The sequence below is a fragment of the Drosophila eugracilis genome, unplaced genomic scaffold (assembly GCF_018153835.1).
Source record: "Drosophila eugracilis isolate 14026-0451.02 unplaced genomic scaffold, ASM1815383v1 contig_353, whole genome shotgun sequence".
Taxonomy (NCBI): Eukaryota; Metazoa; Arthropoda; class Insecta; order Diptera; family Drosophilidae; genus Drosophila; species Drosophila eugracilis.
This window is the reverse complement of record NW_024573209.1, coordinates 1,030,704-1,044,075: the sequence shown is the minus strand read 5'-3', so window position 1 is coordinate 1,044,075 and position 13,372 is coordinate 1,030,704. Positions and strand designations below refer to the sequence as shown.

Here is a 13,372-nt window from a genome sequence, read left to right as displayed (position 1 = left end):
TAACTAAAAGCAAAATCAGCATTTTGGAAAATATATGAGATCGTATAGGTTGAAGTAACTTTGACCGGTAAGTTCTTGATTGCATTTTATTCAGACATTGTTGTACTCAAATGTCTTAATATAATATGATATATTTTAAAAATTATATCATATCCTTTATGGCTGCGTTGCTTGCCAAAAACAAACTACGAAAGGTCAAAGGTAGGACCGCCCCGAGCAACCCTCAACACTCTAGTGAAAACACGAGAAACGTGTGCCCCAAAACAACCAACAACACCTGAACAAAGTTGTCTCGACTGGCAGACAACGACGACGACGATGACGACGCCAATGCCAAAAGCGAGAAGCGAAAAACGGGAAACTTTTCGCAGGGAAAACTTTTCATTTGCATTTTTTTTTTTTTTAATATTTTCATATTTTTCAAGATGCGAGCCAAGCAGATACTTTCGTTGCCCACTGTCTGCATGTGCGAAAGTGGCCTGTGTGTGCGCCTGTGTCTGGCCTAATTAAAACGATTGTGGCGTTAATGTAATTGCTCGGAAATGAGTAACGCTCCTGTGGCAACAAATTAGCAGCACATTACAGGTAAACAACATCAACCAGCAGCAAGTTCGAAAGGACTTGTAATTTATCGGTATTAGCCGTCTAACACGACAATCAAAACACAAACAACTTCAATTAATATTTCACAGCCGATAAAGTGTTCGATTGCATCAATGAATCAACCGACTAGTATGGCTATACGTATATGCAAAGCGTATATATATAATATAATCACTTTTCACGTTTGGTTTGCGGCAACTGTCATTATCATTTTTCATGTTGCCCCGCTGAATTGTGTTTGGTTACTTATTGTTAGCAGCTGTATATACTTATGGACATTCTTCCCTTTTTTCTCTGCTCGTTTGTTTGCCTGACTTCTTTCGGCAGGTCTCAGGTTTCCTTTTATTATTACTTATCCGTAATTCAATTTATCATTATTTATGCGTTATGAATTGTTTCGATTATATAAGGCCCGCAGATTGCTCTTTTGTTGCCTACAGTTTGTTGGTTGGATTTATAACTTAGTTGATTTTGTATATAAAAAATGAATTTATATTTTAGTAAGATGCTTATGTGATCGAAAATTTATTTAATTAAATTTATGTTTTATTAACTTTTGAACTTGAAATCTGAATATATTTTTGAATTTCTGATTTTTACAACTTTAGAATTTATCTGTTTTGAAAATTCCATTATAAAAAGCCTTCAATCATGAGTAATGAAAATATTAAATTAAAATCATATTATTTGTGCTAATATTTTTCATTAATTTTCCAACCAGTAACAACATTATGTGGGGCCATAAATTAATTTTCCTGAGTGATTTAATTGATTTATTGATTGCCTTTCCATATTATAATTTCTTTATGAGTTCTTTATGTTAAACAATATTTGCATATTTTGTTTTTATACATTAGATTAATATATTAATAATTTAAACATATTTTGTTGTAGATAATTAGCCACGAAGAAGAATATTATTGATTTATTATTTTATTTTTGAACTTGCTTGATATTTAATATCGTTTATAATTGAATTTGAATTTATAAGTTGGTCGCCATTTTTATATTATTCATATTAATATTTAATTTGTCGACCTTAGTATGTTGCTTTTGTAATGCACACATGCCAATCAGAGTAATTGACGGTGGAATTTAAAAGGTTCTGTTTGCAATCGTTTTCCTTTTTATTATTGATTGATTTCGATATTGAGTGTTGTTGTTTGCGTTAGTTTTGCATATTTGCAGTTGTCACTCAAGCGACGCCGCCGTGCTTAGTGGATGTGGATTTGGATGCCAGGTCCTTTGCTATTGGATATCCTTACCTGCGGGACACGACTGGTGGACAACGACAAAATCCACAATCAGCCCAGCGACGTCGGAGTGACAATTACATGGTGGCCGATCGGACTCGGATTGTTGTGGTCACCTTGATACGGTTGTGATTGTAATTCCATATTACATTTGCACTGCAATTTTTGCATTTTTTATTCTGCACGAAACTCGCTTCGCCGCAGCCAGTTGTGAACCGAATCAATTATTAACCGCATTCTTTGCACACAAACATCTTCTTGGGTGGGCGTTAGTTAGTCCTAAGTTTTCCTTTCCCAAGTTTTCCCTTTTCCGAAGTCCTTTTGCGTATCGCGTTTTTTATATTTTATTTTATTGCTACCGACGACGAATAGAAAAATGGTAGAAATTCATATTTTATAGGCGCGGACGCGTGGCGTGGCTTGGCATTGCGAACTACTGCAGCTCCCGAGCTGTGCTGTGTAGTGTGCTGGGCTGTCGAGCGGCGAGGACGACGGAGAGCCAGCGGCAGACAGGAGACCAGCAAGCTGCCAGCAGGACACGCGCGAACGGGCACAACAAAAACACGACTGAGGCCGCCCAACGGCCACCAACGAATAACGAGGCGAAATTGAAAGCGAGCGCCGAATCCGCAAGCCGATGGTTGGCTCGTTTTCGAATCGGACTCGTTTCCAGGACTCACTGCGATTCAGCAGGATTCAGGTTGAACGAAATTGAAAGCGCCTGGCCGCCGCCCGAAGTGGGTCGCCTCGTTCGTCCGTGTCCTCGTCCTCGCCCTGCATTGCGGGCAGGATCGGAGGAGCAAAAGGAGCAGCAAAAGCTGGAGCGGCTGAAGGCATGTAAACAAAGCCAGGACGAAGCTCAGCCAGGTAAGGATACGGTGCCGAGACACGATTTTGCCCATTTGCCGAGGGCCGAGTCCTTCAAACCGAAAGTACAGCCCGCTCCCAGCTGAGCGCTGCGCTCTGGCCAAAAAAAGCTCGCTCTCTCGCTTTACCGCTCAGCTGTGCGTGGGCGTTGTAAACAGCTGATGGCAGCCAGAGCTCTCTCAGCGACCCCTCTCTTGGCCTAATTCGCTGACATTGCTTAGACACTGAGAAAAACGGGCTATATTTACATTTCCCCAATGTAATCGAGATTTTAAAGACAAATTTATTTCCCAAATTTGCTTCAAAGGACATATTTGAAGTTATTTTTTAGTATTTAAGTAAAAATTATAACCATGAACATATATAATAGCTATCTTTAAAGATCCTATTTTTTTTTAGTGTAAAAGCTCGGCAGCCCACACTTACACAGCCAAATGCAATCCGCTATGTGTTATCCTAGCTGACATTGTAAACATGACCAAAATGCATGTTCCCCAAGGTGCCAGAGTATTTGTGTGGGCGAGTGTGCGGGTGTAAAGCCACATTTGACGTGCCAGTGCCACATTCATTTGCATATTTGAGAGCGCTTTCTGGCTTATGCGTGAAGAGAGTGAGACGGTGTGCGATATTGTGCGAAAGGGAGAGGGGACACCGCACGAGCTCAAGTCTCATGTGTAAGGCATAGATAAGTTCAACTTAATTAAAGTTTCAGAGGGGGACAAAACGTTGACTGCTTGGTTTTTCGGGCTTCTTGTTGCATAAATTATGACAATTGGCCATGCGGCTTACAAGATGCACACGAGACCTTGCCTGTTTCGCCTTATCATCATCATCATCGTAATTGCCTCTCGGTTTATTATTTATTTGTAAGTACCCACATAGTTCATACATAAATCCTTTTAAGCTTTTGTGCGTTTATGAATTTTGCATTACGGGCCTCAGGTATTGGTCAAGCACTAAACAAGTTTTCTAATCCCACCTAAATCAAGATTTTATGTTAATTGAAATGGGCTTATTGCGTTGAGATTAGTGTAAGTTAAGGCGAAACGTCAACACAAAACTGCACTTAGATAGACACCTAAATTTCATAAATATTTAAATGTTTGGAAGCTATTTTCGGCGTCAATCTACCAAGGTATTTGAGAAATATATTAACACAGAGTGGGTTTAACGGCGTTTTGAATTCTTTAATATCGATTTCAAATAGTGGTCTCAAAGAAATTGTCATCTTTTTCGCTACTTTTCTCTTTCGAAGCTATGTGACCCAGTATTAGTTGAATATCTTTATCATGATTGAGATTCATCTCGGCATGGCATTTGCGTAATGGGTTCATATCTCTTAGTTTGGTCAAATATTCATTTTCGCGTTGCTTCATTGCACTCAGTAGATGTTGATGAATCAAGGCCTCATGCTCCTGGTCGGCCAATAAGATGATCTTCTGAATTTCTTCTTCAGCAAGTTTCTCGGTGGTAAGTTGACCAGAAAGCCCCGTCTGAGTTTCTTTTACTTCCTCATAGGCAGCCACATCATTCCATGAATAGCCGGCAAACATTTTTGAAATCATTCTTACAAATTGTAAATCAAAAGTGACTTTACTAGCAAGAAATGGCATATAAACAAATTTGTCAAAGCTTGCTTAGTTTTTACATCTTAATACAGCAGGCTCTTTCTCTTGTATTCTCGGTGTAGTTTATCTAGTTCGGATTATTTTTAATCTTATTCTTCCGTTGCCCAGGAGGATGTTCAGGTGATCTCTGATCGAGGGGTTAAGACGATTGCCATTGCGGTTTCTTACGTAGGCAGCAAGTAAACTTAAAGTAGATTTATATTTCTTTGCGGAATGCACGACCATAATTTTGCTCAGCCCAACCTACACTTTTTTGCAAAAATAAATAAAAAACAAGGCCAATAAACAAAAACATCAACAAGTTGCCCAGTTTTTTATCGAATAGCTGAGAAGGGCTACAAAGAACCCAAAGTTGTATTATTGGGGTAGTAAACTTTGAAAATTCAGTTCAAAGTTTGAGAAAGTGTAAAAGTAAGGACTTTTAGAAAGCTATTGTCGTAGGTTGCTGTTCGAGATGTTTAAAGCTAAAAGGAAAAGCTTTTCTAAGTTTATGTACCACACCATTGTGGTGAGTTTCCTTTTTATATTTTATGTTGGGATAGGCTCTGTTCACAAAGCTTTTCTTTAGTCAATGGAACTAGGAAGTAGTTTTATTTAAGTCTTAAAAATTTCTAAGAGAAAAAACATAAAATAATAATAAACGAAAACTAGGGATGGCCTTTCGACCAGCTGCGGACATCAAAATAAGAATCATTTTTAACTTAACTTATCACTTTAGGTTAAAAATTAACCAGTTAGCTTTTTCCTTACTCCCAAGTATGCTAAACGAGGTAAATTGCAAACTAACATTGCTAATTTAGGCAGCTCCAATCTATTTTTACCATGTCAAGGGCATGCATTATAACAGAACTTATTGATTAATTTAACCGGTGTCAGTCCCTCCACCCCCAAAAACAACTTTTGGCTTAAATAAATGATGAACTTTTGCTCAGTAGTGGACGGCGACAAGTTCGTCACGCATTTTAATAGATGAATAATGCAGGGTGCCATTGCGTCCGAGAACCAAAACAAAGTCAGCCCATAGTCCTACATTTACCTTTGCGTTTTTAACATTCATTCAGAGATTTTACAAATGTTGGTTTTTGCCATGCTTGAATATTCCTCAAGGCTTGGGGTGACCACATGTCGCATACTTGATGGCTAACCGAGTTTTTTAATTCCGACCATGACCAAGACTAACACAACTTAGCCATAGAATAGTAACACACATTGAGCGACATAAAGTTGGCGCCAGTCGAAGAAAAGTAGCGACGGGAAAACATAAACCGAAGGAAAAGAAAAGCGAGAAAACGAAGCTGCTTTTTGGTGAAAATACCCAGGGGAAAAATTCTTCTATTTGCTTTTGCATGCAAAGACAACTGATTTTGGTTCGCTGCACCGACTTGTTGCACTCACTTTTACGCTGCTGCCATCGGCGGCTGTTTCCGGCTGATCCTGTGGCAAGTGCAGCTGGGAGACGGCCGGAGTGGGCGTGGCTGAAGGTTGTGGCAATTCTCCGCCGTAATAATCCGCCACACTTGGAACTAACAGAACGCCCACCTTGTTTCGAGCCACCTGCTGGGTGGTGGTGTTTCGTCTATGCCGCGCGGGCAACATCATCCGATGGGCCACAAGAGCCATGATCGCTGACTAATGATCACCTATCACCTATCAGCACTCAAAACACACAACCAGGAATATTCGAATATTTTCCATATATTTCAGGACAACGAAAAAACTTCGCGGAGGGCAAATCAATGCCGCGTTTGCCTTAAGGAAATGCTCGACGCTAACTGAAAGGCACCAAAAAAAAGGAAAACAACCAGCGAACGAAAAACGAAAAGCGAAACTTTCAACGCACCGGAAAGAGGCGAAAGACGAAAGGAAATGGCCGATAGCGCTCCCGCTCACTCTCACACACAGCCAGACACACACACTTATATCCTTATGTCCTTTTTGTATGCCAATGTGTGTGTTTACGTACTAAACGCCGCATGTTTGATGAGCGTTTTGTTGTTGCTCCTTTAAGTTAATATTAATGGCGGAATCACATTGTCTGCGGACTGTGTCTGTGTGACGACTACTTCAGCGTGTGTTTGTGTGGCGACTGCCGTCTGCGTCTGTGTGCGTTAGTTTACCAACACGTGCACGCCACATTTAATAAACGAACAGCCGAAAAACAAGCAGGAAACATGGCGCAAATGTAATATTTGTTGTTAAAATAAAATGACGAAACGGAAAACAAGTTGGAACTTAATAAACTGTCACTGACAAAAACGAATTTTCAATACGCTTTCAACCCAAATAATAATTTAAGATTAGTAAAATAAAAATAAAAAATACTTACTTGTTTGAATATTTCACATTTGCTTACGTTTTTATAAATAAATAAATAAATTAGGCTATTGAGATAAGGACGAACGAAGATAAGTCACTTTGAAAAATGTCAAAACTACCTTAAGTTTGGCATTTACCTACCGATAAGGGTACTAAAAATTTATACTACTCAGCAATACGAATTTCAAAAAGAACTTTCAAAATTAACGACCAACAAGGATCAGAATGTTGAGCAGATTGGGCTACAGTGGGGCCATGGGGGTTCGCTCCTTTGCCAAGGACGTCCGCTTCGGCGTTGAGGCGCGCAGCCTACTTCTGCAAGGTGTAAACGTTCTGGCCAACGCGGTAGCCACCACTCTGGGTCCGAAGGGCAGGAATGTGCTCATCGAACAGCTGCTCATATCACCTCGAATCACCAAGGATGGCATTACGGTGGCTAACAATGTCCAGCTGAAAGATCGACGTCTGGATATGGGAGCCCAATTGCTCCGCCAGGCCACCAACAATACGAACAACAAGGTCGGCGATGGAACCACGACGGCCACGATCCTAGCTCGTGGAATGGCTTGCCAGGGAATGCATTTCCTTCGCCAGGAAAAAGTAAACGTTCAACTCCTCCGGGAGGGAATTCTCGAGGGATCGCGGGCAGTCGGTAAAGCTCTCGGTGAGATGTCTCAGTCGGTGGATACGATAGGTCAAGTAGAAGCCGTTGCAAGGATCGCCCTGAATGGAGACGAACGGCTGGCGGAACTTATTGGAGATGCAATCCTGGAGCTGGGCGAGAACGGTGTAATTTTGTTAAAGGAGTCCCACGGCCCCAATGACACGGTGAAGATCCAAGAGGGCGTTACCCTACCCTCGGGTTACTGTTCGCCATTTTTTGCCACGAAAGTTGATGCCAACACTATGGAACTGGGCAACTGCTTGCTGCTACTGACTTTGGCCAAAATTGATCAAGTTGAAGATATCCTTCCCGCACTGGAGCTAGCCAGGCTAAAAGAGCAACCTCTTCTGATCATTGCCAGCGATTTTTCCAGTGACTTGCTAAAGATTTTGGTATTAAATCATCTGCAAGGAAGAGTTCAGGTTTGTGCTGTAAAGGCTCCAAACTTTGGCGAAGAGCAGCGGCACGAAATGCAGGACCTGGCTTTGGCCATGGGTGCTCATTTGCTGGAGGAAACCTCCTGGTTAGCGGATCTTAGCGAGAAAGGATCTGGGCGAGGTTGAAACGGCGGTGGTGGACGCTAATGAAACACATCTTTTAAAACCGATTAAGGTCAGCGAGGATCAAATGCAATGTCGTATTCAGCACATCCGTGAGCTGATCGATGAGGCTATAACCGACGAAGAACTATGCCGCCTGAATACACGCCTGGGTCGACTACAGGGCCATCTGGCCACCATCTATGTTGGCGGATCCAGTGATCTTGAGGTGAGCGAGCGAAAGGATAGATTAAATGACGCCCTCCACGCAGTACGAGTGGCTATCAGCGATGGCATCGTTCCTGGTGGCGGTACTGCCTATCTGAGGTGTATTCCAGCTTTGGATATGCTGCCTCCAGCGAAGGTGATGGAACACCAAGTGGGCAGAGAAATTGTGAAGGATGCCCTTCGGCTTCCCTGCTATACAATCGCCCGCAACGCTGGAGTGAATCCCGATGAGGTCCTTCGACGAGTTCTCGCAGGCAGTGGGAACTATGGATTCGATGCCGTCACCGGAGAGTTTGGAAATCTTGTAGATCGCGGAGTTGTGGATCCTACGAGTGTCATGCAAACCGCCATGACGGATGCAGCCGGGATCGCCTCTCTGTTGGCTACCACCGAAGTGCTCATCACCAAGCAGCCAATTAAGCCAAAGATTCCCAATAACCAAGTCACTAGAGATCTGGCTAAACTTGTGGGTATGTAGTTGAGTCAGTTGTTTTTCTAAATTATTTGTAAGATTTTATTTCCCGAAAAGTTGGCAATAAAAAGATAATGTCTTTGAATTAGATTTTGATAAAAATTAACTTTTTATTAATTGTATAAAATAAATAAAATAATAATCATACAGTAAAAAGGAAAAAAGTAAAGGAAGTATTTTTCGCAGGTTACTTTACGAGTAACAGTGTATTTGTGGTTCCCCTCATTTATGACTTGTCTTCTTGTCGAATTCGTAATTTGAACATATAGGAGCACGCACGCCACATTCAATAGACCTCGGCTCCGACTCATATCCCACCCACAAACACTCAGTCATAACTTGACGTCCTTCGGCTCATATTCACTCGCTCGACACACGCCTAACTTGACTTGACCTTAACCATTTGCTGCGTTTTGTTTGGCCGCCAATGGACAACAAATAAAATAATAGTGGTTGGGGGATTTTTGGGGGAAAATGTCAGCAGCCGCATTCCTATTTATCATGATATACATGGGCGTTACATACAAGTTCTATGTGTCATTTAGGTAAGCATATAGCGATGTCATTAATGGTGATTAGGCACACTTAAGTCCAGGAACTCGCATCACGTATACGCCACGATGGACTGTCCAAGTGAAACATCTGTTTAATAAGGAGGTTGACCTTCCCATACAGGCCGAGCATGCATAATTAAACAGCATGGGATAATTTCGGGTCAGTGCCATCAAGGGTCGTTGTTCACATTCGCTGGACACAAAATTGCATTCTTAATAATGCAAAAACAGGGCTTTCTTAGGGGTACAATCAATACATTTTGTTGTTAAAGAATTAAAGAACTTTTATCGAGGTGCCTGAGAACTTTGCAATACTAAAGATGTTTTGGTACAAGAGGTATAAAGATTACGAACTAGACTTACCTTGAGACGAAGATACAGATACGGATACAGCTAAGCATATACAAATAGATAGATGGGCGGTACGATAACGGTGCCTGGGCAGACGCCGGGTCTAACGGTTCTTGAGAAAGCGCAGCATTTTTTGCGCCGCCCGATACTGTGCCTATGCCTGTGTGCAAAATGATATGGGATCGTGCTGGCGATGGCTGTGAAAGAGATATAGAAAATAATACTTATCCGGATTAGCGATTGTGATTCCTCAAGCCCTAACTAACGTATGCTCCACTTCCATTGTTGTTGCCCCAGTTAGACTCTGGGGTTTATTTTTCGTAAATACAAAATCCAATGGCAAAACAAGCCTGACAAGTTGTCGTCTCTTGTTTTAGCAACGCCACCCTCGCCAAAAGGAAGGAAGGAAGCTAAAAGGACAACCGCAGCGCTGCCATGTCTGGCCATACAACGGGGATATTCCCAATACTACGTAAACACGCCCAAAAGTACACACACACACGCACACCCATCCGAGGTCCTCAACGGTGCCGAGCGTTTTTCCGTTTATTTTGCTTTGTTTTTGTCCTGTTGTCTGACAACTTCCGACTTTTGCGGTGGCGGCTCATAAATCAAAATGACCCAAAACGCACACCAAAACAGAATAGCCAACAAAAAGATCATCAAATTTAGCAATGGAGATTTAAGCCGCAATTTTGTTTAAGTCGTTTAAGAACTACCTAATTATAGTTATTTTGAAACCAATTTAAAGAGGAGAATATTTGGAAGTCCAAAAAAAAAGTGTAAAATAATGTTTAAGATAGTGTTCACAACTACATTATATTTATTACAATTCCCAAAAATTACTTTAATTAAAAGTATTTCTAACAAGCTTTCGTTATCCTTTTAAAGCCAATTTCGTATTAGATACATAAATTTTAAAGTCAACACAACACGTTGAAAAGTAACGGCTAAGTTCCAATTGGAATTTAAAATTGGAAACCTTAGCAATGTTATGCACCGTTTATAGCGGAGTTTCGCGCCAGCTGAATTTATGTGTTTGCGGTATTTTAAAAAATACTAAAACCTAGATATTTTTATGCCACTTGCGGTCACACTTACAGTGTTGCAAAACGTGGGCAAACCAAAGGTTATTTTCAGTTTGGAGATGTTTATATTTTTTTGATAAGGTTAAATGGCAAACCTCAGCCCACTGGTCTTCTGGTCGCAGACCAAGCAAACATTATTACTGAAAGTCGACCTAAAAGATGCCAAGGTATGTGGGTTTGAATACCAAAAAGTATATCTACATATGTGAAAAATCAATAATGTTAACTTACAAATTTTCTTTAAGGGCGCTATCGCGGACTTTTCGCCGGTTACAGTGAATTTCAGTGCCAATGGTTATGGAGCTCGCGGGCTGAATGCCTACAAGTTCGAGCTACACTTTTATTCCCTAATCGACGACGAGAATGCTACCTTTGTGGTTACCGATAACAAGATCGAATTGCAGATTCGGAAACTGGAGCCAGAGTGGTGGCCCCGTCTAGTGGCCACTCCTCAAAAGCCACACTGGCTGAAGATTGACTTCGATCGATGGCGCACCGAAGACGATGTTGAAGTTGAGGAAGCACCCCGCGATGTGCGACAGGACTACGAGAAGGAGTACGCCGAGCTCCAAAAGCGCGAGCTGGGTTACATTAAGGGTAATCATATATAGATGATTTCTTAAGGAAATATTAATGTTAACTCCCTTTCATTTTAGAAAAAACCAAGAAGGTGTACATGATACTGTACAACCTAGCCATGTTTGTGGGTTATCTTTATATTATGGTTGTAATGGGTGTACTCTACTACCGCGATGGCCACGACAGCATTGGAAAAACCTACGCCAATGTGGGCAATGCTTTCAAATTCATTCAGCTGCTGCAATATCTGGAGGTTATGCATCCCATATTTGGCTACACCAAGGGAGGTGCAATGGTACCCTTTTTCAGGTATCTGGGCGCAACTTCATCCTGTTCCTTATGATCGACATGGAGCCACGCATGCACACCAAGCCAGTAGTGTTCTACGTTTTCGTAATTTGGTCTCTGGTTGAGTTAGTGCGGTAAGTGCCAAACCTCTTTATCGAAATATGAATGAATATCTTATCAAACGATCTTTACCCTACTAGATATCCATTCTACCTGGCACAATTGCTTGGCCGTGAAGTAGGTCTACTTACTTGGCTACGGTATACTATTTGGATACCGCTCTATCCCTTGGGCATCATGTGCGAGGGCATCATCGTACTACGCAATATTCCCTACATCGATGAGACGAAACGGTTTACCGTGGAAATGCCCAACCCCTGGAACATAACCTTCGATATGGTTCTATTCTTGAAATTATACCTCATGTTGCTAATACTGCCGGGCAGCTACATGGTTATGTCGCACATGGCCAAGCTGAGGTCCAAAAAACTTGGCAAGGGACGCGCCAAGCGCCTGCAACATCTCCACGCAGACTAATCAACTCACTGCCACGAGAAAGGTTCGTTCGACTCATGGCAGTTCGATTTCCTATTTTCGTTTAGCATAAGAAAAAAGTCCAAAGAAATATCTACATTAACCGTACTCTAAAAAATTGACGTTCATTAAAATTTTCTATCATATTGCAATCGTAAATTGTTTATATTTCATCGCAGTGGCTTTATTTAGTAATACCATCCTCCCGCATTTGTTAATATATATAGAGAAAATTGTTTTGGGAATATAAAGTTAAAGATTTCAGATTCGGAATGGTTAATAGTTTCATATTCTAAGCACACATTTGATTCTTTTAAATACTATGATTAATGCGTAGTTAGGCTGAGTAACTACCCCAGTAACCATATCAAGCCAACCGTTTTCACTATAATCGTAGCAATATTCACAATATAGATAAATATGTTGTTGTAGTAGACCGCTCGAAAAATAATAGATTGCTTTTCATATCTTTTTTTGAACTTCTGCATTTGTTTTTGTTGGTCCTTATTAGAATAAAGTGTACTTTATCAGAGTTGGTGAAGTTACATAGCCGCTAAGCAGACAGTTAAGGGGAATTTATGTGTTCTCAAACAAATGCAAACATACCAAAAGACCCCGCGCACTGAGCTTTAACATGCTGTCAGGCATTGGCTCTTGTCCCTCTTTTGCCGTTTGACGGGTAATCCAATTTGCACTCGAGGACGATGCACAAGTACCTGCCGATCCACTTGACCCGGAACTGGCTTTGAATTCCGACTCAAGCTCACTGACAGCTCCCAACTTTGTCATATTTTTTTTCTGGAGAGGACCTCACATGCGGAGCTTTTATTATTTATGAAGAATATAGCGTGGTTCTCCTGTTAATTACATCCGGATTCTCATTGTGTTCCGAACATCAATTGAAAGTGGGTGAATATAGTATATGTGGTGTGATTGGGGAAGGGGGGCCGGCACCTTCTTCACTTGAGTGGGACAAAGTGGAACACTAATGGATTTGACGATAGTGGAGTCGGCAGTTGTCACCTGCTGGGCGATATTAATGGCTCCAGCCCGGTCCGCCAATTCGTCCAACAAGCCAGCGAAATTTATCCCCATCAAGTCCCTCTTCGCGTGAAATATTCATTGCAATTTGCACTCTCGCTCGGCCCGACTGCACTTTTTTCGGGATTCTTTTTCTTTGAAGAGCCTTGTACGGAACTGAACCGAACCGGGGTTAACGCTCAACTAATCACCGACCGTGGCCAGCCGGCAGCTAATAAAGCTCCGAGAGAAAGGCCTGCACACTTGCTGATAAATGGGTTTTTGATTAATGCCGAGCGCGATTGATTTTCGGCCACTGAGCAGCGGAGCCAGTGGTTTAGCGGCCCATTCGGAGGCAGAAAAATGTGCGGATTTATGCCATCTGACA

General features: G+C 41.6%; 4 protein-coding genes across 4 annotated transcripts; 2 read left to right on the top strand and 2 right to left on the bottom strand.

Annotated features, from left to right (window-relative positions):
* Positions 1-3,901: 3,901 nt before the first annotated feature.
* LOC108105795 lies at positions 3,902-4,323 on the bottom strand. The gene has a single exon (XM_017212526.2). The coding sequence runs from the start codon at positions 4,286-4,288 to the stop codon at positions 3,923-3,925; it is 366 nt and encodes a 121-aa protein (XP_017068015.2). The 5' UTR covers positions 4,289-4,323; the 3' UTR covers positions 3,902-3,922.
* Positions 4,324-5,536: 1,213 nt separating this feature from the next.
* LOC108105722 lies at positions 5,537-5,971 on the bottom strand. Its single transcript, XM_017212437.2, is given in 1 exon segment — positions 5,537-5,971. A coding segment is annotated over 1 exon segment (435 nt).
* Positions 5,972-6,817: 846 nt separating this feature from the next.
* LOC108105793 (heat shock protein 60A) lies at positions 6,818-8,655 on the top strand. Its single transcript, XM_017212523.2, is given in 2 exon segments — positions 6,818-7,873; positions 7,875-8,655. Coding segments are annotated over 2 exon segments (1,683 nt in total). The 5' UTR covers positions 6,818-6,892; the 3' UTR covers positions 8,577-8,655.
* A 1,930-nt stretch (positions 8,656-10,585) lies between these two features.
* On the top strand, positions 10,586-12,116 carry LOC108105794 (very-long-chain (3R)-3-hydroxyacyl-CoA dehydratase). Its single transcript, XM_017212524.2, is given in 5 exon segments — positions 10,586-10,730; positions 10,809-11,160; positions 11,220-11,447; positions 11,450-11,564; positions 11,631-12,116. Coding segments are annotated over 5 exon segments (1,113 nt in total). The 5' UTR covers positions 10,586-10,649; the 3' UTR covers positions 11,968-12,116.
* The last annotated feature ends 1,256 nt before the right edge of the window (positions 12,117-13,372 follow it).